We start from the raw sequence: 24,991 nt of genomic DNA, 5'->3' as shown, positions 1-24,991 counted from the left end.
TCAAGATTACCTAAGAAAAACTGAAATCTGAAAGTGCAATGAGCAGACGCGGATCCAGGATTTATGTTTGGGGGCATAAAAGTGTTGTAGATATAACGTCACAAAGTTATGTTAAAACTTGACCTTAATAAGAAGTATCTTAAGAAACACTACACAGTTGTTTTGCTTAAGTTTTAGGTTAAAGAGGTGTTACTTTCACATGGACTACATAACCAAGGTGTTAACATATTTCATCTAAAGTTATTAACAATCCTACACCCCCAAAACATTGAACATGCACAGCGATTTTCTCATACATTAAACAAACTGGGTGCACTTCGGCTTTTCGTGCACCCCAATCACCATGATTATTTCGGCAGTGCACCTACAAGAACTTGTCGAGATTTGCTATACTTTCCAGATAGGCACCAGGGTGTAAAAGTCTTAACAATTCAACTATTTTTTTAAATATAGGTGTTTAATTTATCAATTCGGGTGGGCAAACAATTTGTTTAAAACAATATCGTAAGTTTTATCAGCAAATATGAGATCAAAAAGCAAAAATCTAAAATAATGAAGCTGGTCTACAATCCTACCACCTTCTATAGATTGAAATTGCAAGAAGGAAATAAATATGAGATAATCAATAGAATAATAATACTTGATCCACCAGAACCCAAGCGCTAACTTGCACCCTAACCCAAATAATGTTATCAATATAAACACCAAGACGAAAACCTGGTAGGATTCTAAACCAGCGCCAAAATAATTAAAATAAATCGAAAACGCGACCTAAATACACTTAGTTTTCGGTTTACGCCTGTAAACAACTTGATGTTGATGGTAATTTATAAGGATATATATATAAACCATCCCATGCACACTGCCTATGCTTATATGAAAAATACGCCTAAAGATATTGATAAAAGCTAAGCTATTTAAACGTGCTACTGATATACCACAATTTTCTAACAAACGCGTGGAAAGCGCCTTCCAAATTTCGCCGTGGAGCAAAAAACATGAATCAGCTGTGCCGTTGTCTATGCCACGTCAGGATTGAATGATTCTAGTCTCGGGACAGACAATGCAGCAGAATCACAGACGTCAATCAACTTGTGTGTGTGGTTTTCGTTAAATTTACCTGGTTTATCCTAACCTTAAAATATCAATACCGATTTAGATCAAAGCATTAAAATTATTACTTCTTATTTTAACACAGTCGTAACAAAAGCAACCGATTGATTGAAATCTAATTTTTATTTAGCAAACCAATGGAAGGCGATGTACTGTTCTATAATTTAATCTAAAGGTCTTTCATTTTTACAAAGTTATGTTTTCGGGGCTTTACGCTGTGAAGTTATTTAACGATTGAACTTTTATTTTTCAACTAATTTTTAATTTTAGAAGACTTGATTAACATGTCATCACGAAATGGTAACACAAATAATAGCCTGAACAAAACAGGTCTTAAAACTATTTAATAGTTATAGGCCTACCAAGTGTTTATCTGTCAGAAAATTAACATTATTATTACAGTGAAAATTATATAGAAAGATTTCGCCCAATTTAGCAGTTTTCGCTCTCATGCCAACCCAATTCCTTACTCATTGCGTGCATAATGTGTTGCTGAATATCTCCGTAGGCCATCGTAACGATGATTTCAAATCCAACTTAATTGTGTTACACTTAGTATGTGTATTGTTTCGTTAAAACGGTCGTATATAAATCAAGTTAAGGAGACATTTTCAACCATTATTAATATTTATCTGGCCGCGATAGGAGATGTGGTTATTGTAAGGACGGCAACAAGGGCTGCGAAAACGGTTTGAAAAAACGAGTCCAACTACCCACCCTGATCAACCAACTTGTCGAATTCAGTATCCCGATTGGACTCCTGATGTGTATATCACCCATCCCATTAACCAAGAGAGTGTGGACACACAGCAAACATTATATGGATGATATACATCTTGTAAAATGTCTCACCATTATAGTAGTCGCCTTCTGTAGTCCTACTCTTACTCGATTCGTAATCCTGATTCCGGCAAAATAAACCGACTTCGTCGAATCCCTATACATCCGGTCGGCAGCCCTGTCCACAGTTATGTATTTTCAATTAGCTTATGGTTTATTTGTCGGTTTATTTAGAGTGGTTTGTATAGCGGCCCCACCATATTTCTCGCCGCAGGGATATTGTAATTGCACATAACCGGGCATATTGTACTTTTTCGTTCTATTCCTGTGCATCGAATTCTGCAATTCTCATTGATAAACTGAACACAAAACTTGTAGGCTATACCAAACGTATCCAATAAATAGTGTTGTAATGACTATAAATGCCATTGGCTGTTTTTTAATGATTTGACTTAAGTTATTCCGATAAAGCCCTGATGTGCCTACACAAAACAAAATAATTAAGTGAAGACAATGAGTGAACGCTAACGCTTAGCATAGGCCTACAATGGAATATTCAAACGATATTCATTGAATATAATTATGTTGGCTACGACAAAAACAAAACAAACCCGTCAGATAAAGTTAAATTATTAGCTGGGTGGATCTAGGATTTTAATTAGGTCCCATAAAACTTTTAAAGCTGACGTCATCATACCTTCAGGATCTTCCAAACTCTGATCAAATTCATGTTCAAATAATGCGCAATTGTTGTTTGGGCGCAAAATATACGATTGAGAAGCACAAAAAAGTTGGCTGCAATGTGTTTTCTCGAAGCACAAGTTCGCATAATAATCGATATACCGGTAATAGCGTTTTTTAAGAAAATTTGGTCAAAAAGATTGAGTGGTTTAATAGTTTTTTCCGGTAATGATTTATATTACTTTGTTAGCTGGGTAAATAGCCTCAGGGTACCTATAGTTATTATATATCGATTTGAACTACCTGGTGTCCGGGTGAATATAGCTCCTTCCTGTTTTTTCCTTTTTCGTTTACTTCATCCAAAGAGAATCTCTTTGCTTCATCCCAGAAGGAAGTAAATTGCTTTTGATTTCTATGATTTCTGGCTGTTATGGCGATTTTTTCTTTCTTGTCTACCATCCGGGCCTGAGAATTCGCACATTCCAGTCAACTGCGATGGTTTGTTGTTGTTTACTTTATATGGTCTAGGTATCTACGTCAAGGGTTTTACAAAGAATATTGTTATAGAAATTTAAAAGTTTAAGGCGCGTGTCTAGAATTCTACAACATTTTCGTCTGAGGTTTGTATTGCCAACAATATTTGGCTTAGGGTGGGAGTAAGCGTTTGGGTTTGAAATTATTATTATTATATTTATTCTCCCGTATTTATGTCTTTACAAATTTAATTTTGACAACTCGTTTTGTTTATTGTGGTAGGATTCTAGACCAGCACCCATTTTTGTTGCTATTTATAGTTTTCATTTAAGTTTATTAATTCATAGCCTTGTTCTAGCCATACTCTGAAGTTTACGTTGGCAGGATTTATTGAAATCTTGGTTTAAAATGTCGTTTGTCTGTGTTTTGATGCTGCTGTCATCAGGACAGCAGCACCGACGAGGTAGGGAGCAACTTTGTGCACCAGTTTTTTTTCTAGTGATGTTTTAAACCATTCAGATTATCTGCTGCAGTTTCTTTGTTTAGACCATTCCACTCAGAAATAACTCTTTGGGTAAAGCAAAACTTTCTAAAATTCAATTTTACTGAAGCCTTGAAGATTTTAAAAGAATGACCTCGTGTTTTGTTGCTTCTAAGTATAAAAAAATCTTCTTTATTTAAACCTTCTTTTCCTTTCATAATTTTCCAAACTTCTATAAGGTCTGCCCGTAACCTTCTCATTTCCAAGCTTAATAGTCGGTTTCATCCAATCTAGTGTTTTGAGGTTTATTTTTTATTTCCGTTATCATGCGTGTTGGGCTTTTTCTATGGAATTAATTTCATATTGCTTGTACGGTCTCCATGCTTGAGTAGCATATTCAAATATTGGCCGGACTAAATATGGTTGGGCAAAAGGTTTATGGCCAAAGTGAATCACCTTGCATTTATTTTCGTTAAACTTCATTTTCCATTTGGTGGCCCATTCACAGAGTATGTTGAGATCACTCTGCATTAAATTATGATCATTTACACAATTAGCTACACCAAACACCTTTGTATCATCTGCAAATTTGAGAATGTTGTTTGTGACCTTAGTATCCAAATCATTTATAAAGATAGTCTTTATTACACAGATGTGTGTAACAACAGATAATATTTAGTGATTTATATTAAACTCTTAGTCACCATCTATGCACTCATTGATTTTAATTTTTTGATCATCTGAATAATATTCGCGCCAGTCTAAAATTTATATAGTGCTAAATTATTTGGGTTATGGCCTGACTACATTACGTAATTTGCAGCTGCCGAAGATTCAAGGCAAATTTTTTTTGATTTGAATTCATATGCCAATATGGAACGATAAATATACCAAGAACGACAATTGTTTTGGTGAATTCACTAGGCTGGCTATATTCCACTCCAAATGATACCGGGCAAGCATTCTACGCCATTATCTCTGGCATAAAGGCACTAGAATGCAATTTGGGGTTATGCTGCGAGTTTGGATTTGGATGCCGGTCAAGTATTATTATTATATTTATGTCTTTCTTGCAATTTCAACTTTGACAACTTGTTTCTTTACTGTAAAAAAAGTGGTAGGAATCTAGACCAGCATCTGTTTTTGACAAAAATGTGACTTCTAGATACAGGATGTTTCCACATACAGGCAAGTCTTTCCACTGTGAAATGATGACAACTTTGACAAGTGTACACTCAATTTGTTTTTTAAGCAGACAAAAACGTGTACGAATGCACTCTATTTTCTCTTACATTACAGTAGCAGAGTGCACTTTAGACTTTATTTGCAACCAGTCACCCTGATTTTTTTGGCCGCGCACCCATAATCTAGTCAAGATCTGCCATACTTTTCAGATTGGTAGTCAGGAAAGTGAGGCAGATATCGACAATATTTTTTTTAGATATGGACCGATATCTTTCGGGTGTATGACCTGCAGACCTATTACAGATTTTCATTGACCCATTTGTCTTTTCAAAAATATTGGCATATCTATTTTGAATAGTCCCAATAAACCTATTGATTACCACTTACCAGCCAACGCTAATATTATTTGTAAAGAAGCAAAAAGTTTAACATGTAATTAATGAACCTCTTGTGTCTTTTGGTGGATTAAGGTGTCATAGTGACCCATGCAATGAATTAGCTTAAAATCCCTGTGCTTCTAGATACCAATATGTCTAGCATAATAATCACACTTACTTAATAATAATTATAAACTTTTATTGCTCACTTACCCTTTACTAGTAAAACTAATTATCCAATGACATAGGGTCTTAATGCTTTGTATCTAAACCAAAAAATTAAACTGAAGATGTTGTTGGTCAATTATACATTAATAATTAATAAATAGTTGGTCAATTAACTACATTAATAAACAAGGATTTTTAGTATAAATTGTACCAATTCTGTATTTTTTCACTTTGTCTTTCAAAGCCTTAAAACAAAAAAACAATATAAAACTTTCTGAAGCTGTGTGTAAAATAAATATAATATTGTACTAGGTACAGCTCTTCATTTGTTTTTGTTGCCCCATGTTGCCTGTTTGATACCGTTTAACTCCTAATTTCGTAATGATTTTAACTGTCACAATTCTGTTTGTAGCACTTGATTTAAACGCAATGAACTGTTGACTAAAGTAGGGCGCTTGCATGAAGTGCCTAGCAATTTCTGCCAGGCAATAGATTTAAAGAAGCACGCATTTCATCGTGAGTGGATTGGACAAGAAACACACTTCGATGAGATACCACGGAATAGTAAATTGTTGACCCCGGGATTTTTCTTTACTGATATGGATTCAAAAGATTTTGCATCTCTTGGAGAGGCCGATCAGTTAGATTTTGCATATAGGTAATGTAATTAACTCAATAAATGTTGCAATTATGACTGTATTAACTGTTTATGTAATTATGACTGTGTTAACTGTTTAATAAAAGTTGCAATTATGACATATCAACTGTTTATCACAGCTATGGCTTTGGTAGAAATTTAATAACAATTTGGTTTCTGTAGAAAACAGAACAGAGCTTTAAGCAATTGTAAATTTTTCTAAATAGAACAGAGCCATTTTTGACCAACTAAATTTAACTTCAATTTGATATAAAAATATTAATATAAATAATTTTTGATTTAAAAAGATTTTTTTGTTAATTTCATTAAACATTTATTGAAATTGTGTATGTGCACTGTGCAGTGTGCAGTGCTACATTTACAGATGTACAGGTGTGCAATAAAATGCATACCTTCATAAACAAACAACTTTAATGTGTTATTCAAAAGTTGACCACCCTGGTATTTACATGTTCCTTTACAATCATATGCAACCACCAAAATGTTCTATCATTTGCAAGTTATTATCAAAGTTTTTGCTACATTGATATGTGTTTTGTCTATATGACTTTTCATTGTAGTTTAGATAAGTATCACATTGATCCAAAATATTCAATTGAGATCTCGATTATTCTTGTCAGGCCTAATCTATGATAAATCCCAGTTGTTAATGATCAATAATTTATGTATCAATTCAGTTGTATCTAAATTTATGTCTTGAATACCATTAATTATTTATGTCTTGTCATCTGTTGGTTTCAAGTGCCTTATTTTTATTCTCTCAGGTTTCCTCTATACAGCACAATGGAACTGTTTATTGAAACACTGACTGGGACATGCTTCGAACTTCGTGTGTCACCATATGAAACCGTGATTTCAGTCAAAGCAAAAATTCAGAGACTTGAAGGTGGGAAATGACTTTGGGTTTTGTTTTGGCTATTAACTTAAAAGTGATTCATGCTACACCTTCTTATTGAAAATATGTTTTAGATACTCTAATATGGTTGATATTAAATTAAAATTTGCTCTTGCCAATCAGGCAAGGGCATACCAGTCAGCACTTGCCTGGAAGATTTATATAAATACCATTGTTCAACAAATTTGGCAACACACCACCTGCCTATTTTACTACCTAATTGTTTTTCACCAATGATTTAACCTGCCTTTCTACTTTCGGTTCATTTTCATGTTTTTTGTGTGGCCAGCCTCGAATGTTTAGCACACGAGCGAATGTATAGGACTTTTAGTATGTAAGCTACGCTTGTTTTGTTTGTTTTTGTAGTTGCATAAGCATGTGTGATTAACATTAAATGCAATCCCTGATCTTTATGTTAAAATTAACTGTCACAGGTCAACCTTAAATTGAGCTTAGTAGATCCAGCAAAAATATATATTGCCATATTAGGGATGTGCCAGTCTGACCAGTCTGTGTCAATCAGCACCCACCTCGAATTAGCGATAGTGATAAGTGCAAAATCTCAAGTCAGACCAACAATACTTTAATACAAAAAAAAAATGTTTTTATTACTATTTTTTTTATCAAACCATTTAAATTATGCTTGGCTGGTTTATAAATCAACAATTTAAGCAATGATGCTTTGTTCATTGCTTAGATTGTCGTATAGTACATACTTATATGTGTTTACTGACATATATCAAATGTTGACAAATAATTAGGCTGACATTTCTACGCGGGACCAATGCTGAGTTTTAGCCTGTTGCCAAACAGAGAATCATATTGTCCATTTTGCAGACCTCCATAAACCAGATTGGCCACTATTTGCTCATCGCCGCACGCTCTATCCCAGAAAACATGTTGTCTGCCAATTGGGAGAGATAAACCATTGGCAACTGGCCTGATTATTTGCGCTGGTTTCAAAACAGTCGGTCCACCAGATAAAGATAAATAAAAAAAGGCACTGCCCTATTTATTTAACAGAATTTCAAATCTTGAAAAGAGCGCCCCAGTGAAAGAAAAACACTATGTTGATTAATTGGGTTTTGTATAGGTGAGGTTTGACCCCTTGCAGGTCGCCAAACAATAGGATTATTTGATGAGCCCGCCGCCGTGGATACAAAGTCGACGTGCTGTAGCAGCATCGAGTTGGTAATGTCAATGTAATTGATAGCATATTTCTCAGGCCCCACAATACATTGTCTACACTCTTCCGCCCATTGTCGTCGCTTGTTGTTTTGAGTTCATATACACTTCTTGTGTAGTTAAACTTAATATATATTTATTCTGGTTTGCCTCTTGCTGATTTTTCCAGCATGTCTTGGTCAATGTCCAGCTATTTATGCTTTTGTCCATCCAATTTGTTTTACATCTGTTTAAATTTGTTTTAAATCTGTTTGTTTAATTCATTCATATAAAATGATCTAATATATAACTCAATTTTTTTGATTAATTCGTGAAACAACTTAGCGCTTTTTATAAATATACTATTACTACATCTTTTTGATTAAATAGACTAATTTTATTCTCAAAATAACCGCCCAACCCTAAACAAATATTTGTCCAATAAAAATTATTTAAATAATATTTGTCTTGATGAGCCATACCTTATATGTATACTATTTTATATTTAATAATTGGCATAAACACACTGTTATTACAGTTATGTAGGAATAATCCACTGACAACAAAACAAGGTTTTGTTTTTAAGCATATTATCCTTTTAATATTTGAAATGATTACACAAAGTTTGTTGTTTGTAGACAAAATTTGGTGGGTAAATGTTGGTTATGTGGCCACTTTACAAAAACTTCCCTAAAACTAAGGCTTATAGTGCTTTAGTTGTGCCCTAGCCAGTTGGCTTATAGCATGTTGTCATTTGTGAGAAATTATGAACATAGAATAAATTGATTGTTGTAGAATGATGTTGCAGAAACAATGCATTCTCATGAGAGGCGCTCCAAATTAGAATGAGTGTGCATAAGTTTAATCAACATTGTTAAACATTTCAAACCAGTAAACATAATTATGTGGACGGACACAAATAATCCAGTTACTTGTGTGGCAAACAAATCATGACAACATAATGATTGAAAAAAAGTGTTTCTACCCACTTTTTAGGAAAATTAAAGTTTCAGTATTAGTCTTAAGATTTGACTGATATTAAAGTGCTAACTTTGTAGTCTAGTGACATGAAATTGTTTATTACATTCTATTTTGTTTAAACTGACTCTAGCTTGTAGTTTCATCGACTTTTACGGTTCTTAATATTGCCTTTTACAGTAAAAAGAATTCAGTTAGTAGCTAAAAATCTCAGATATACAAAAGTATAATTTTTGACATTCCTATTTCAATCCGACCGACATTTACCAACATAAACTAACCCAGGATCCCTTGTTCTTGGTTTGACTGATAATGCAGTGCTAACTTTGTGGTCTAGTGGCTGAAATTGCATATTACATTATATTTTCTTTAAACTGACTCTTGCTAATCATTAAACGTTTAACAGTTTAGACGTATGTTTATATCTAGTTTGGTCAACTTTTACAGTTCTTATGTTATTTAACAATAAAATTAATAACTAGAAATCTCAGATAGACAGAAGTATAATTTTTGACATTCTTATTTCAATCCGACCGATATTTACCAACATCTACTAACCCCAGCGCCCTTGTTCTTGTTTTAGGCATTCCAATCACGCAACAATACCTTATTTGGCATGACATGGAACTGGAGGATGATTACTGCCTACATGATTACAAGTAAGATGTATGACGGGCAGGCACTATGCTGTAAATGCCAGCTTGTGCTGTGTAAATACTAACACAGCAACAGAGTGGTCAAATGTGCCAAAATCTGTTTAAGCTAATGTGTGCGGAAGTAAATGTAGGCCATGCTTGTAGCCTTACATTTATGTGCTCATTGCTTTCTTTCAAAACAAAATGAATACCTGATATTTTTGGTATTTTGCACTTATTTTGGTTTACCATGATGTTTAAAGCACAAAGTTAATACAGCTAACTGGGCTTGTCACAAAGTCATTGAATGCCTTTGAATTGATTTTTATATTGAAAAATCCTGCAAAAACTATGGTTGTCCAAATATATTTGCATTTATTTTATGTCCAGCTTGAGTTAAGTGTTTAAAAAAGTGCCTGTAAGATGATTTGATTTTAGTTGTGTTGACCATGGCATTTTTGATTTTGGTCCTTTCACTGCTAAACTTTTAGTTCATATTGCATTTTCTTCTAAACTTTAATTTCACTAAATATTACACTGTGGCCCCCAGTACAACCCTTTGTAACTCCCTTTAGGGTTGCAATCCCCAGATTGGTGACCATTTAAGAGGTTATAGTTGACATTGTTGACACCAATTGTCTCAATATTTTTGGGGGCACTAAAGTGACAGTGGCATCGAAAAAGCTTAAAATACTCCCTTTGCACTTAAATCTGTTAAGTAATATGAGACCTTATTTATATTTATTTTATTGTTTTTTTTTTGTGTAACTGAACTTGGTATGGTCAAGAAGGTCCTTATCCTTTGTATAGGGTCCTAAAGCACCAACGCTCTCAAAAGGTTTGAAGTAGCTTGAGTGGCCGATCACCAAAGTGATACTTTCCCCTCTTAGCCTTATGCGTTCTTTTGCAAGCGAATACAGAGTGGCACTTAACCCCTTGGCACCCCTTGATGGATTAATCTCATACCCTGCCATTCCAGGGATTTTCTTTTATGTATTGATCATTGTCCCTATAAAAAATTGTGAAACACCGGGGTACCAGACTGTAGTGGGAATCAATCATACAAGTTTTTGTTAAATTTTTAAACACTTTTTTTTGTATTTTTTTCCTTTTTTGGTGGTCTTTCATCAATACTTTTTATGACACTACTCAAGTTAAATTGCTCTGTTTCTTATCCTGTCCCACACTTTTATGTCTGCTCCCAAGTTAAGTCTAGAAATATTTTGTTTCACTGGTTAAATCTTTATATTTATGTTTAATAATGTATTTATACCACACTGAAAACACAAAGGTAAACCAACATGTAATGTTTTTTTTGTAAAACATGTTTTTCCAAATTTTAAGAAAAAAATGTAATAATATTTTTTTATGAGCAAGCATTGGCGTATGGTTGTTTCTCGACTCGCTCCCTTCTGAGCCTGCATAGCTCAGTTGGTAGAGCGACGGTCCCGGCTTGACCGGAGGTCGTGAGTTCGAACCTCACTGCAGGCTAGTTGTTTTTCTAGTCTGCTCCGCTTGCATCATTGATCGACAGATTCGGTGAGTCTGCAATGGCTTTTCGGTGTACTAATATTTTTTTATTGTTTATTTTTAGCATCACGGATGGCTGCACACTGAAGCTTGTTCTTGCAATGAGAGGTGGTCCAATTAACACAAGAAGAAGTATGTGTTCAACAGCTATTATTAGCCCTACTGTGGTTCCTCAAACAAACAAATATAGTTTAATGAGCAACTAACATTATTTTAAATTTAAAATTGGCTTGCTGTTAAAGCTCATGATTATGGTGTAATTAATGATGGACTGCCAGTAATCGAGTCTGTTTTTTTCTAGTTGCTATGGAAGATACTGGCATGAGGGAAATGGCCGATTATGTTGAGTCGAATCAAGAAGAACTCTTTGAGAAACTTAGTACCCCGCCTCCTGGTGGAAATAGCAATAAACAGGTAAAAATACTTTTCATTATGTTGAGTTATTAATAGGTAGAGATCAAAAGCCATAAAAAAGTGAAGTGCAAAATTTTTCTTTTATTTTTACAATTTCTAAAGTAGACTGATAACAAAAACCCTTTTGTATCAAACATAAAAAATAATATTTATTACTGGTAGGTAGGGTCAGCGCTCAAAAGCAATGAAAAGGCAATTGCAAAATTTTTCTTTAAAGTCGTAAAAAAATTAATATTTATTTTTCAGGTGACGTTACTCGTTTATCGCGACGGTGATCAGCTTAATTTCTTCCGGGTGGTTGACCGGGGCGACGGCACCTTGACCCCCTTCACTGAATCCCTTAGGTTAGTATTTTATAGTTGTGAATCAGATCACAAATCAAATGTGTACGGCACATCCTTTCTTGTTACCTATTAGGGCGAAGAATACTCATTAAAATTAAATCTGGTATAAGGTGTTTCATATTCAGGACCAGGCATGGATAAGTGTTATATAAGTTACTTGTAGTGCACTTAGAACAGTTTAAAGCCATTGTATATGCTTTTACGACTTTTTTTTATTTACATCTTGATACAGCAGCATTTTGTAATACAAATTTTCCTAAAAAACGCAAAAAATTATAAAATCACTTTATATTTGCATATTTGCATAATGATCCACACATACAAAAATACCCTGTCTTTTATCAATATCTTGCTTTTTTGTTTTAGGGGTTCGGCATGCAACCCCTATTTTATCAAGACAAAAATATCTTGATTTTTCATTTCAGTGGTTCGGCATACAACCTCTCTTTTTATTAAGGTCACTAATATATTTTTTTGTTGTTGCAGTGGTTCGGCATGCAACCTCCGTGAAGAAGAAGATGACACAGAGGTGGAAGAGTCTTCTTTTAACTCGAAGAGCCACTCCCCACCATCCTCCAGTCACCAGGAACCCCTCAGTGCAATCCAAATGATGGAGAACAACCTCACCGCCTCCAAGATGAAGCAGCTCCGAACCAACATCCAGAATCTGAACATCGGCAGTAAGAAAGCAAAGCAGGTGAATTTCCGCCATTTTAAAGAGTATTAATATTAGAGACCGACCGATATCAATTTTTTAGACCGCTACCAAATTTTTTACAATTTTGTCAACCGATACCTGATACCAATTTTTTTTATATACCTGGGAAAAGTTCAAAAAACGAAATAATTAAAATTAAAATCCAAAAAACGTTTTAGTTTGTATACCTTGATTAATTATCTAACTATTATTTTGCATATTACCTTGACGTGATGCCAAAACCCAATTTTTTTTATCAAAATATGTGTAAGTTGTTTGTTGTACAGGAAAAATATCAATTTTCCATACTAAAACATCGGCCAAGTATCGGCCTACATTTACTGATACCGATATATCGGTAGAAGGGTGTATCTTTAATAAATATCGGTCTTTCTCTAATAAATATGATGTCTTAAGGAAAATTTTAGATAATAAAGGTTTCTGTATTTTGTGATATATTTAACTTAAAAAAAATCTGTTGTTACTGATTTCAGCAAGTTGAGGGTGCTGCCTTCTCATTTAGGGTGTTTGTCACCAATATACAATTATATAATTTTTTTTAATACTGTGTAATAGTCAGTTTTTCACTCAGTAATGATAATTGCTTTGGCACACTTTTATAAAAAGTTTGTTTTGTTTAAAGTCGAAGTCATTGGCGAATTTTTTGTACTGAACATACGATCAAATATTGTGGTCAAAGTTGTTAAACTTGAAACCAGTTTTTTACTTTTCAAACACACATACCTTTTTGTACGAGTTTAATTAAACTGATGATTTTTTTATCTGGCTTTTAAATGAGTTGTTTGTAGTATTTATTTATTTTTTTTTTTTGTGTAGATGACTTCTACCGTTGCCACCAAGCACGTAGTTCCAAGGCCCCCTTCAATTGCCAAAGCTGAAACAGGTAACAATTAAGCATTAATTAAACTTTGGCAAACTTGTTAAATTTACTGTATGTTACGTTTAATGGTTATACTATCCAAATCATGATTAAAAAAGTTGCTTGTCACAGGCTAGGCCCATTGTTATACCACAAAAACTATGTAAGGGTATTTTATTCTTTCGAAGGAGCTATATCATAAAAGAAATGTCTCCTTCAACAAAAATGTGAATGGTCATTAAACTGTACGCCAAAACCTAAAACAAACAGCGCTGCTAAAACCTCACAATGTTTTTTTAAGGATTACATTAAATCATTTCAAAGTAATTTAAAAACAATTGGACCTTAATTGCGCTGCTACTTAATTATGTGCTTGTGGCACTCAAAGTAATTGGCTTTAACCTTGTCTGGAACTAGTAGTTGTCATTTAGTAGTTTATTACTTTTAAAGGATTACACCTTAATTTAGAAAATTGCTCTGCTAATATTTTAAAAGTATGTATCCAAGCACAAAGCGGTACATTCTTTGTTTATTAATATGTTCTATTCATTTTATTAGGTTTATGTCAGGGTTTTATTAGGGGTCTTTACCTTGTTTTTATTTAGTATAGCAAAGCTATAAAAATACAGTATCCCCAGTAAACTGACACCAAATAAAGTTATAAAATGTAAACTAACTGTTTGTCTCTCAATATACATATGTTTTTAATATTTAATACTAATAGCAGTACGTGGAATTTCAACTGCCACATGTTTTTTATGAAAAAGTTTAGTGTAACCTTTGGATTTGATAGGTCGGATTTTGAAAAACACTCGTATAGGCTTGGTGACCAAACTTGTTATTATTTCTTCAGACAATGCCAATACGAGAATAAAAGGATTGTCCCAACGCAAAGATTCCGTCAAGATGTTTAAAAGTCCAGTTGGAGTCACAGAAAATGCAAAGACTCCACGTATAATGAAAGCGAAACCAAGAAAACCTTCTAGCCCCGGTCCACCCATTCTAACAGAACCTGACTTGTCGGAAGGTAAAATATGGTCAATGCCATCGCTTTTTTAATAGTAGTATACAGCTACATTATGAAGGCACTTTGAACAAATTTTTTCAAGTTAACGAGCACACTTAAGTTTCAAGTTTATTGTTTGTCCCCATCCACGCTAATACAATACACACACAAATAGAAAAGTAAATAACGTTCCGGATTTGGGGAAGGATCAGCCTTGAACCACAAGTGGTTATACAAAGAGACTGACCCTTTCTATTTTAGCAATATATAAGTTTGATTTAGCGAAGAAAAAAAAGTTGCGAGGAAATAATCATAGAAACACAATTACGGCTTTTGCAAGAAACTAAATAAATACACTTACAAACCATCGATGAAACACACAAATTAATTGTGTAAGGAATCAGTACCTCCTTAATGTTGACAACTGCAAGTGATACGACTTAGGACAAGGTATTGGCGCCGATCCGTTGGACAGAAATCTGATTTTTTTTTCAGTGATTAACAAAGAGAAAACTGCAGCCAATGGTCATGGGTCCCCGTTTTATTTGGCTGACCCGCCGACCGCAGTAGTTTGCAGGATTAGATTGGTTAGAATGGTTCGGAGCAAAATTTCTGTAAAATTTTGAGAAAAGTGTTGAAGCAATGCTCCTCTGTGTCCCCAGGAAGCAGCAGCCTGCGTCTTACCTCTGTGTCCCGCTCCTCTCTGCTCCGCGCCAGGCTACGGAGGTCCAAGAACGTCACCGAGAGCACTGACGAGTCGAGAGCCAAAGAGGAAGAGGTTTCCACCAAGGTAAGATAGTCGTTTTTGTTTTCTTGTACAAAGCGACAAGTTTTGTTTGTCAACTTAATAAATGCTAATATATCAACAAGATATGTAGGCTACATTTCTTATCTATGCTAAATGCGTCACGTCCTCTAAATCTAAATTAAAGTTGTAATTTTACAGCAAATATAGTCGCAATTGTTTCGCGCTTCGCGCGACGTCTTCTTCAAATTAGCCCAACTACAAACGTAGTAACCAGTTCGTTAGTTTATTTCTTTTATCCCGAAAAGTATGACGTCTTTCTTCGTGTATTTAAGATTCTATTTTTGACCCGACCCGCCACAACATTTTAAGTTTCTCATACGGCCCGCGGTTAAAAATAATTTCCCACCCCTCATCTGGGTATTTACGTTTTTCCAGATCAGTAGCCAAATGTTTTCTGAAGTAGTTCACTGTGTTTTTTTTTACTACCTGTGCGTACCGCGTTATTCCAGAAGATCAGGACTATTTTGCAACTAGTGCAGGACTGCAGGTGAAGCCAACTTATGTTTGATTGCGATCGACTGAAATATTTTTTAGAGAGTCTCGATTGAGTGGGTCGGTAAATAAAGTCACAAGAACAGTTATTAATCATTTTGAGCGTTAGTTGCATTCCAAGCCAGCTATGGAGGTAAATTTGTTACGTCAAAGGTCAAAGAACGCTTTATTAGGATTGTCCAGACAACAATTGATAATTTGAATGTTTTTTTTTGCGCAACAGCTACTGTAATAACACATATTCGATGCGATCGACAAGGTAAAATGTGGCGATCGACCGTTCGATCGCGATCGACGTGTTGGCTACCCCTGCACTAGTGGAATGTGTGCCCCAGGTTGAGAATGCACAGTCGTTGGAGAGAAACAGTTTCAATCACGCTTTTATGCACCCCCGAAACTGCCGCTTTAATTAAATCTTTGCTTTCAGAACGAAAGTCCGATCTCACCGAAAGAAGTTCAACACGCGCCGAAAACATTATCGGAAACAACCACTAAGCCGACTGATGAGGATAAAGGTACATTTTTTTAAGTTCGTTATATTTATGTTTCGTCTAAGAATGAGAAATTTACTAAACTAAAATCGTTTATGCCAGTCTTGAAGAACAAGAAAATATCGAAAGTGCAGTTATATAAAACAACCTTTATAACCATTTTTTTAAGTAACATCCAGTTTTTTTAAGCATGTAGCTGCTAATCCTCTGCATAATTAAACATTTAATTTCACATAATTAAATAATTGACCACCTGATTAAAGTAGAAACTCGTCCCGGTTGATATCCTAATTTGTTTTTTCACCAGGGCATAGTTTGTCATTGTTTCGGTTTTATTTGCTTAATGTAGGATTTTAGGTGCTATATTTAAATTTTAAAACAATGTTTTTTACCTTGTTCTTGGCACGTTCCGCCAAACTTTTTCCTGAAATCTATTTACGACTATTTAAAATTGAAGCTTGAAATATGAATTATAAAGTCACTTACGGTGCTGTAGTCGCAGGTTTTTAAATTAAAGAGACCAATTTATTCCAAAATTTAATGCACCGAGGGGTTGTACGACAGCGGCAACGTTGTTACACTTGGCGATAATAGATATATATTTATTAGGTTTGTTTAAAAAAACACTTTTTTTGTCAAATTTCAGTTGGGACCCCTGGAATTGTTAGGTTGCGTCTAAAAACCCCACAAACCAAATCTGAGCACGTTTGGTTCAGTATTGACCGTGCTACGTCAATTTAAAAATTTCAGATTAGGCTACAATTTTTGAAAAAAAGAAATCATTCACCCCCTGAAAAAAAAAATTTTTTTTTTTTGCATTGCTTTGTAATTGAATAGCTATAAATAAACCTGTTTTACAGTAAAAAAGTCATGGTACAAATGTCACATTTCAACAACATTTGTTAGGCTGTTTTGTACGAAAAATGGCTTAATAGCCCGTTTTTTTTTTAACTTTAGATAAGTAATTGATATAATCGTGTGAAGACTAAATGCACTATTTTATTGATTTGATGTCATGTGTGCTGCATCTACTTTATTTTAAATTTGTAAGCCATTTTTCGTATAAAACAGCTTAACAAATGTTGTTTAGAAAAAACATTTATACAATTGTTTGTTTTGTGGGGTTTTTAGACGCAACCTAACAATTCCAGGGGTCCCCACTGATATTTGACAAAAAAGTGTTTTTTTGAACAACCCGAATACTTATATATATACGTTAACGTTAAATCTGCTCGCTTACTTCTTGGACTTTTAGGTAATTATTACGCAGGTCGACAACCGCCGCTTTAAGAAGTTCTCTAAAAATTACGCATGTCTATTTATAAATCTCCACGTATACTTTTCAGGTGACGTCACGAAAGAAACTGCTGATGACGTCACGACCACGGAGTCGGATCGCCTCAGTCCACGCACCAAGCGACTGCTGAACGCGCTGGACAACCAAACCCCGCAAACGCCGCGGCACCTGGTTAAACCTGCTGTCGCCAAACCTACACCCAGGTATACGGGTTTTCAAAAAAGGGAATATTTCTCTTTTTTTGTTTTTTTTTACATTTTCTTGTTAATTTCCGTTGAGGTTTGTAATGTTTTTCAAACTGTTTTGTATGCGTACATTGATGTAAAGTAAAATTCGTGTAAATTTAAACGCGATAATTATTAATCACATAAGGTACTTGCATTTTTTTTAATGCATAATTATGTAAACAAATTCTTCGTGATTCCCTAATCCTAGTCTTTATGAATCCCAGGGTCGGCTTGTGTAGCTCAGGTGGTAGATCGACGGTCCCGGTATGACCCGAGGTCGTGAGTTCGAACCTCGCTGCAGGCTAGTTGTTTTTTTAGCCGGTCCTGCTCACCAAGGGATAGATCACAGTTGTTATTAACCACATATTATGTGTGTGTGTCTTTCATTGTTTCGGAATATGGTTGTCACGCAAAACAAACCCTCCTCCTCTTGCCAGATCCTCGTCGCTCCTCCAGGGCCTCACCTACAACCGCCACGACATGTACCTTCGCTCCTACGGCCTCATCCCGTCTCCCGAAGACGACCACGAGGAGGAGACCATCATTGCAACATCCGCCTCCTCCTCCAGCGAAGAACCTTCCTCGTAAGCTCCTTGTTTGCAATTGACATCGTTTTGTTTTTTCTCGTTATAATGCGGGTTCTTTATCATTGCCGAATATACAGGGTTACCCAGTCTTTGAATCTCTAAACGACTTTAAATTTTTTAAAAACTTTGAACCTTTAAAAGTGTTCGAATCTTGCTGCCCTTGAAAAATGTCGCTCAGTCGTCAAACAGTGATGTTGACTCGAAATGAAGAACAGTTAAAAAGACTCAAAATAAAGAAATAGAAACAACACAGATTTTCGGTTTATAATGTAGACAAACATTCTTGATTTTTATGCTCTAATCATATTCGTACACGAATAATTATATCCAGAAGCTTACCAAGAAAGTAAAATTTGAAATCTTACAGAATCTAAAATGTCTTTTGACACATAGATTATAAGGCCTAGGTAATGAACACTCGCAATCAATTCCAGACAAATTCCCGTATACCCCCCACCCCACCCCCCCAAAAATCGTTTGTCATGTAAATGTGAAACGTTAAGAAGCACTTTTTCAATCCCCCTAATTATGTCATCAGCCGCTTCGTTACCGTTTCAGAAAGGGGGAAAACCCTCCGATCTCACCGCACGTCTACGAGACAACGCACGGCGTCAAGTACAGCTCGGTGGGGAGTTCCCTCGCCCCCTACCACTGGGGCGGTCGCTTTCTCAAGAGCCCCCCAGCCTTCAAGGAGCCTTACGAGGCCCCAGGGGGTGGACCCCGTGAACCGTCGGCCGGTTCCGTCTGGCACCAGCAAGCCGCCGCGCAAAAACTAAAACGAAACAGTTTCTCTGAAATCCCCGATAAGCGCCCCCACTTTGGGGCGCCAGAGCCCCTTAACAGTTATACCCAGCCCCAAAAAGGGGCGTACTTCGACAAAAGGCTCGAGCCCAGTCGCCCGAAGGCGAAAGATTCGCTCGCAAGCCTTTCCACTCTCGGCGCCAAGAAGGTGAACCCCCTTTTAACCCCTCAGCCCCCGACTTCAAACCCGGGGGTTTCCCAGTCGTGGCAGAAGCAGCGACTCAAAAGGATGAACTCGAAACCGTCTGACAGCGGCGCCATTGTTCGCCCCCCGCCCCTGGGGCCTTTTGCGAGCGCTCTGGGTACGGAAAAGCGATCGGGGTCGAGTAGTGTTAGCGATTACCCCGCCGTCAGCCCCCGAAGACCCCTAAGGGACGTGACGAGCAAGTCTGGATTGAGAATGGTGAGTAGAAGTATACACCAACAATAAAGCGTATGTAAACAATAAAAACTCGAAGTTTGAAAACCAAAGTAAAACCAGGATCAGACAGTTTTTTTTAACGAATATATATTTCGCCTATACTGCCATCGTCAGGTTCTATATGGGCGAAATATATATTTCCTTAAACTGTCTGATCCTGGTTTTACTCTGGTTTTTAAACTTCGAGTTTTATTGTTTATATACGCGACATCGGAACAGTGATCGACCAGCAGAAACCTGCTACCAATGGTTTGGGATTCCATAAAGATACGCCCTTTTTTAGACAGTACTGACAAACTTTTAAAACACGCCTGAAATTAACCGGGTATAAGACCAAAGAGTAATAAGTCGAAATTACACCTGGATAGGAATAGGACCTATACCGTCAGCAGACCATTTAAACAACCGTTTACTTAATCCTAGACCCCTACCACATCTTGATCGCTAAATCCCTTTAAAAAATCTGTCATTAACCAACTTCTAACCCTAGCTTGTATACTATTCCGGTGTGTATATTGTAGCTTAAAATACCTTTTGTGTTTTTCCCTTCAATAACATAAATTTCAGCTTTTGTCGAATGAACAGACTATTTTGCAAGTACAGAATTTCTGTTTTGTTCTTATTAAACGCTTCGCAATTTACATATAGAAAACCATTATATTTTAGACAAAACCCGAAAACTTACTAAAAAATTTGATATAATTGATCGATGAACGGGTAAAGTAAACCATGGACTTTCTGTTTTTCGGTAGACTTTGGCTTTTGCGTAGGTCACGCAAGCCATTTTTTTTTCGCTTAGCAAAGTTATTTTCACTTAGCAAAAGTTCCCATCCTAATCGAGCCCCGGCCCTTTTAAATTGTATTTACCTGCAAACATTTTTGTCACTTGTAGAAGGAATCGTCAAACGGCAAAGTGGAGTCGATGTCGCGTCAAGAGGCGCGCGAAGTGGTCGACTTCATTAACAAGGCGATGGACGCCAGCATCTTGAGGTCGCTGGTTCGAAGCCCGGTGAAGGACGTCCAGCGAGGTTTGCGCTTTTTTGTAAAGTAGATGACGCGGAACGAATCAATTAATGCAGATAACAACAAATGGCCGATACGCGAAGTGGTAGTATCAGTACAATACCAAATTAATATAAGCAATAAGCATTTAACCAGGTTAGCGATCCAACGCAGATTCTACTTTAAAATGTGTATTTTTTTTAATAGTATGGTAACAGCTGGAGGTAACTACAAACTTTGTACGCTAAAGCAAATTTCGGCCTATAATAACCTGCAAAACATACCTTGGAATATTTCATGTTTATGTGTTTTGCTATAAGTTTAAGCATTGTAATGACATTATTTGGTAGCGGTGTCGGAGTAAAAAGTTAAACTTCGGGAATCCCTTCAGATGGAAACAAAATTGTTAACATTTCCAAGGTTGTGGTAGTGGGTCTTACGTTTTTTCAGGCTCTTAATTGTGAATGAGTTTTACATAAATAAATAGCTTAATAATCCTTAAAACAATGTGCAAAGTCGTCTTATTTATTTTTGTTTTTTAGGAAACAGCGGACAAGCGTCAAATAAACACCATCACAATCTGGACGCCAATAGGACATCTCTCAAGGTACGCATTGTCTCCAACTATTTAAATGTTTTAACAGAATATTTGTTATGAAGCTGTTTATTACTTAACATGTCCTGAATGCGAATGGTAAAATACAAAACGATTCTGGTTGCGCCTAAAGTGTAAAAAAAATAGAGACGAAATCAGTTTGTTGGTCTAAATTACAGGGTTTCTTTGGACCCCTTGGGGGTCCGTGAACTAGTTTTAGAGTTTCCATGAAGGTCTAATTGAAATATTAGTGTACATGTAAGAAGTAATCAATTTTGTTAAGAAAACAGTTTAATTAAAAATAAAACGGTTTTGCACTGACTGTACTTAGACTGCATTTCACTTTCACATTTTTTGAACCGAAATCAGCAGATTTATGTAGTCAATTTATATTGTGACGTCAATTTATGACATCCTTATTGAAATTTTCTTGCCTACCGTAGTCCACCACGCAAAAAATTAAGGGTCCACGTTAAAAAAAGTTTCAAGATCCCCTGGTCTCAACTATATTTTGTTTCACTCTTATAAGTATCTTTAGTATCTTTTATATTACAACATATTGATATATATATCTAATATACAAACCGAAATTGTGAGCTTTGTACTTATTTAATCTAAAAAAAATTCAATATTTTTATCTAGTCCTCCCACGGCGGGGCCCATAGTTCCGCGCTGCCTCCGACCGGGGGCCGGGTTCCGTCGGTGCTTCCCCCCGTAAAGCCCCCGAGCAAGAAAAAGCGTTGTTTTCTCTGCGCCAAACGCACCGGTCTGGCGTCCAGTTACGTGTGCAGGTAAGTTTCCGAGAAATCGTGTGACGTTAGTCGAGGTGATTAAACCGTGGCCCACCAACTCCTTACCGCTTTTTGAAATTTAAAACTTCCCCTTGCTAATTCTGCAACTGCTGGCTGCAAACACCGCTGTTATGAGCTGTAGCAGTGGTTCTCAACCGGGGTGTCGCGGCACCCTGGTGTGCCATTTCTAATGCTTAAGTGTGACGATAGGTATTTGAGAATTTTAAAGAATCTGATATTTGCTCAATTGGTAAGCTTCTTGATACAACTATTTGTGTACTATATTAGAGACTAATATATCAAATGACATTTTCCCACATGTTTTAAGTTGATTGTGTTGTTTCAGTTCCATTTCTGTAGTGATATTTCAGTAAAATACTCAACGAAACAAGTCGGGGGCCCCCAAAATCTGTTTATTATTTGTGAGGGGTGCCGTAAGCCATAAAAGGTTGAGAATCATTGAGCTGTAGTGTTATTTGAAAACACCCTAAATTTCAAACGTTGATGCTTATGTTCAAAAATCCCCTAATTTTTGTCTCTTGAAAGTTTGCGCAGCATTTAAGTCTATTTAACCGACATACGGTTTACTACTCATTCAAACCAAATAGACTATTGTAAAAGTGATCGATTCATTTCAACTTGAGGGATGTTGATTGGCGAAAAAAAATACTCTGGGATGAAATTATGTAAACGAATTGTTAACCGCGTTGTTATCATCCTACTTGGTAACTTTAACGTCAATAAATCTAAAAAGCAAGCATGTGAAGAATAAGCATTAAGCATGTCTCTTTGTAATAAGCGCGCTGTTAAAACGATCACGGACCTTGAGGATTGCTATAATCGGGTAATTCTGATTTTAAACGTGTTATTTATTATATCATTTTTTTTTCGCAAAGGTACTTGTGTTTTTTTGCCCGAGAGCAAAAATATTAAAACTGTTGTGAAAAACATAAACTTAACGCCATTGTTAATCAGCCTGACATAGATAAACTTAAAAACACATTACGAGGAGGATCTGTCAATTTATTTTATTTTAATGTTCAAACTTTTATCGTTTATTATTAAGCTGTTAACTTTTGATGAAAAATCATTATTCTTTTTTCGTTGGCAAAGGTGCGGCAAGAACTTCTGCGCCACGCACCGTTACGCCGAGATGCACAGCTGCACCTACGATTACAAGACGGCCGGACGAAAGCTACTAGAGGAGGCCAACCCTCTCGTCAGCGCACCAAAGCTTCCAAAAATTTAGTCCCCAACGTCTACGCCTAAAATTGGCCTCCTCCCTATCACTATTTTTCATACTATCAATAAAATTTCGCTTCTTTTTACCTTAAGGTCCCTATCTAGATCCCCATTATTTCCCGTTTTTCAGCGACATCTGTGTTTTTTGGACGATCTTCTGGTTTCCCGTTCCGCCTTTCAATGTTCCAGTATTATAATGCCCTTGCTTGTCCCGGTTTCACTGTACAAGCTTCTCAACACCAAGCCCGCGCTATGATGTCACGAAAACGCGTCATCGTTGAATGGTTTTGACCTGATCGTCGCTTGGTGGCGCCCTCGAAAGTTGTAGGATTTTTTCTGCCAAATTTTGTCTTTCCTTCGTATCTCGTCGATTCCGTTTACGCGCGACAAAGCTGAACTAACCGCGAGTCCGCGGTCCGCCTATCCGCTTTCCGATTCGGCGAAGCCGCACTTAGAACAAAAACTGTCTTCGTTTTTTTCCCCCACCGCTTTTTCGATTGCAAGTTTTCGTCCTTTTTGCTTGTGAGACTGTGAAGTTTAAAAAGTGTTTCGCCCCATCCCCTATTTCAATACTACTTTACTTTAAGCTCCGCTTCTGGCCTTCTCGCGTTTCGCTCGTTTGTTGAGTTTGTTCGTTTCCCACCCCACCCCCTGTTTTTTTATGATAATCGCCTAAACTGAAGTATGTCACTTCACACTGTGAGTTTACGCTTAGAAATAGAACATAACAACAGCCCTGCGTTCAAATTTATTACTAAAAGCCAGGAGAGCCTAACTTAGCATAAGTTTTTCATCATTATTATTGTCATTTGTTAACTGTTAACCAAAACGTTTTTTATTCAGACCACTGCAGTTAGTAGGCTATATACAGGATAGCATAATTTTTTTGCTTTTAACATCTCACAAAAATAGGACAGCAGACATTTGACGAAGTTATTTACAGTTGTATTCGATATCTTAATGCACAATGTACACTTGGACAGTTTTGGTGGACTTGCCGTATCCAGGTCCAGGTGTAGCCACTTCTATTGGATTGCAATCGAGTGAAATATTTACTGGTTCACTAAAAAAGTCACAAGAACACTTAAACACTTTTACCCTTAATTGCATTTCGAGCCAGCGATAGAGGCTAATTTGTTACGTCAAAGAACGCTTTATTAGGCCTGTCCAGACGTCAATTGGTCATTTTGATGTTCCGCTTTTGTGCGACAGGTACTGTAATGAACTAACACATATTCGAAGCGATCGACCACCAGGTGAAATGTGGCCATCGACGTGTTGGTTAGCCCTGCTGTATACCATGACGATGTAATTTTAAAGTCATTGCCGTGTGTTGAAAACCTGCAACTGGGGAGCTCGAAAGGTTTACGAAGCTGCAATTTTTTAACAAAAGAGCTTTGCTATCATAAAAGACTTGCCCAAGGCAAACCGCAACCCCTTTGAAAGGTGTGGGTTTTAAGCACTGTAGCGTTTGCGCTCCAAAGGTTTGCAGACAGGTTTCGTTTTGTAGGGATTAGGTGACGTTACCTGTACCACAAAGCCAATATAATTTTGCGGAATTAAATCTGTACTCCCCACGGCGTGTTGAATAGTAATTGAATATTTAGAGAAAATACTTGGACGGATGTTAAATAGATTACACTTATTGCTGTCACGAGCCAATATAATATTACCAGTGTCAACTTTAATCTGTGACGTTCGACATAGTTATTTATGTAAGGCTCTAGTTGTCGCTGGGTCTGCTGTATAGTTGAATGGTCAGTAATGACGTGTACGT

General features: G+C 36.3%; 1 protein-coding gene and 1 non-coding gene across 2 annotated transcripts; both read left to right on the top strand.

Annotated features, from left to right (window-relative positions):
- The first annotated feature begins 5,620 nt into the window (after positions 1–5,620).
- Positions 5,621–23,929, top strand: LOC146145390 (AN1-type zinc finger protein 4-like). The gene is made up of 18 exons (XM_083389762.1): positions 5,621–5,917; positions 6,682–6,803; positions 9,538–9,613; positions 11,184–11,251; positions 11,421–11,533; positions 11,780–11,877; positions 12,364–12,574; positions 13,412–13,478; positions 14,308–14,481; positions 15,123–15,250; positions 16,188–16,275; positions 17,598–17,751; positions 18,213–18,359; positions 18,921–19,566; positions 20,477–20,612; positions 21,129–21,193; positions 21,824–21,972; positions 23,086–23,929. The coding sequence occupies exons 1-18, from the start codon at positions 5,859–5,861 to the stop codon at positions 23,219–23,221; spliced, it is 2,637 nt and encodes an 878-aa protein (XP_083245888.1). The 5' UTR covers positions 5,621–5,858; the 3' UTR covers positions 23,222–23,929.
- Trnaa-ggc (transfer RNA alanine (anticodon GGC)) lies at positions 11,006–11,080 on the top strand. Its single transcript has one exon. It is a non-coding gene; the product is annotated as a tRNA-Ala (tRNA).
- Positions 23,930–24,991: the final 1,062 nt, after the last annotated feature.

This window comes from Ascidiella aspersa, chromosome 5 (genome assembly GCF_963924565.1).
Source record: "Ascidiella aspersa chromosome 5, kaAscAspe10.2, whole genome shotgun sequence".
NCBI classification, from domain to species: Eukaryota; Metazoa; Chordata; class Ascidiacea; order Phlebobranchia; family Ascidiidae; genus Ascidiella; species Ascidiella aspersa.
This window is presented reverse-complemented; position numbering and strand designations above follow the sequence as displayed.

Excerpts from the sequence above, each read along its gene's own strand:
- LOC146145390 (XM_083389762.1), top strand. The coding sequence starts at position 5,859 with ATGGATTCAAAAGATTTTGCATCTCTTGGAGAGGCCGATCAGTTAGAT. Across the intron at positions 12,575-13,411 it reads GCAGTAAGAAAGCAAAGCAG|ATGACTTCTACCGTTGCCAC; the intron begins GTGAATTTCCGC and ends TTTTTTGTGTAG. Across the intron at positions 21,194-21,823 it reads CCAATAGGACATCTCTCAAG|TCCTCCCACGGCGGGGCCCA; the intron begins GTACGCATTGTC and ends ATTTTTATCTAG.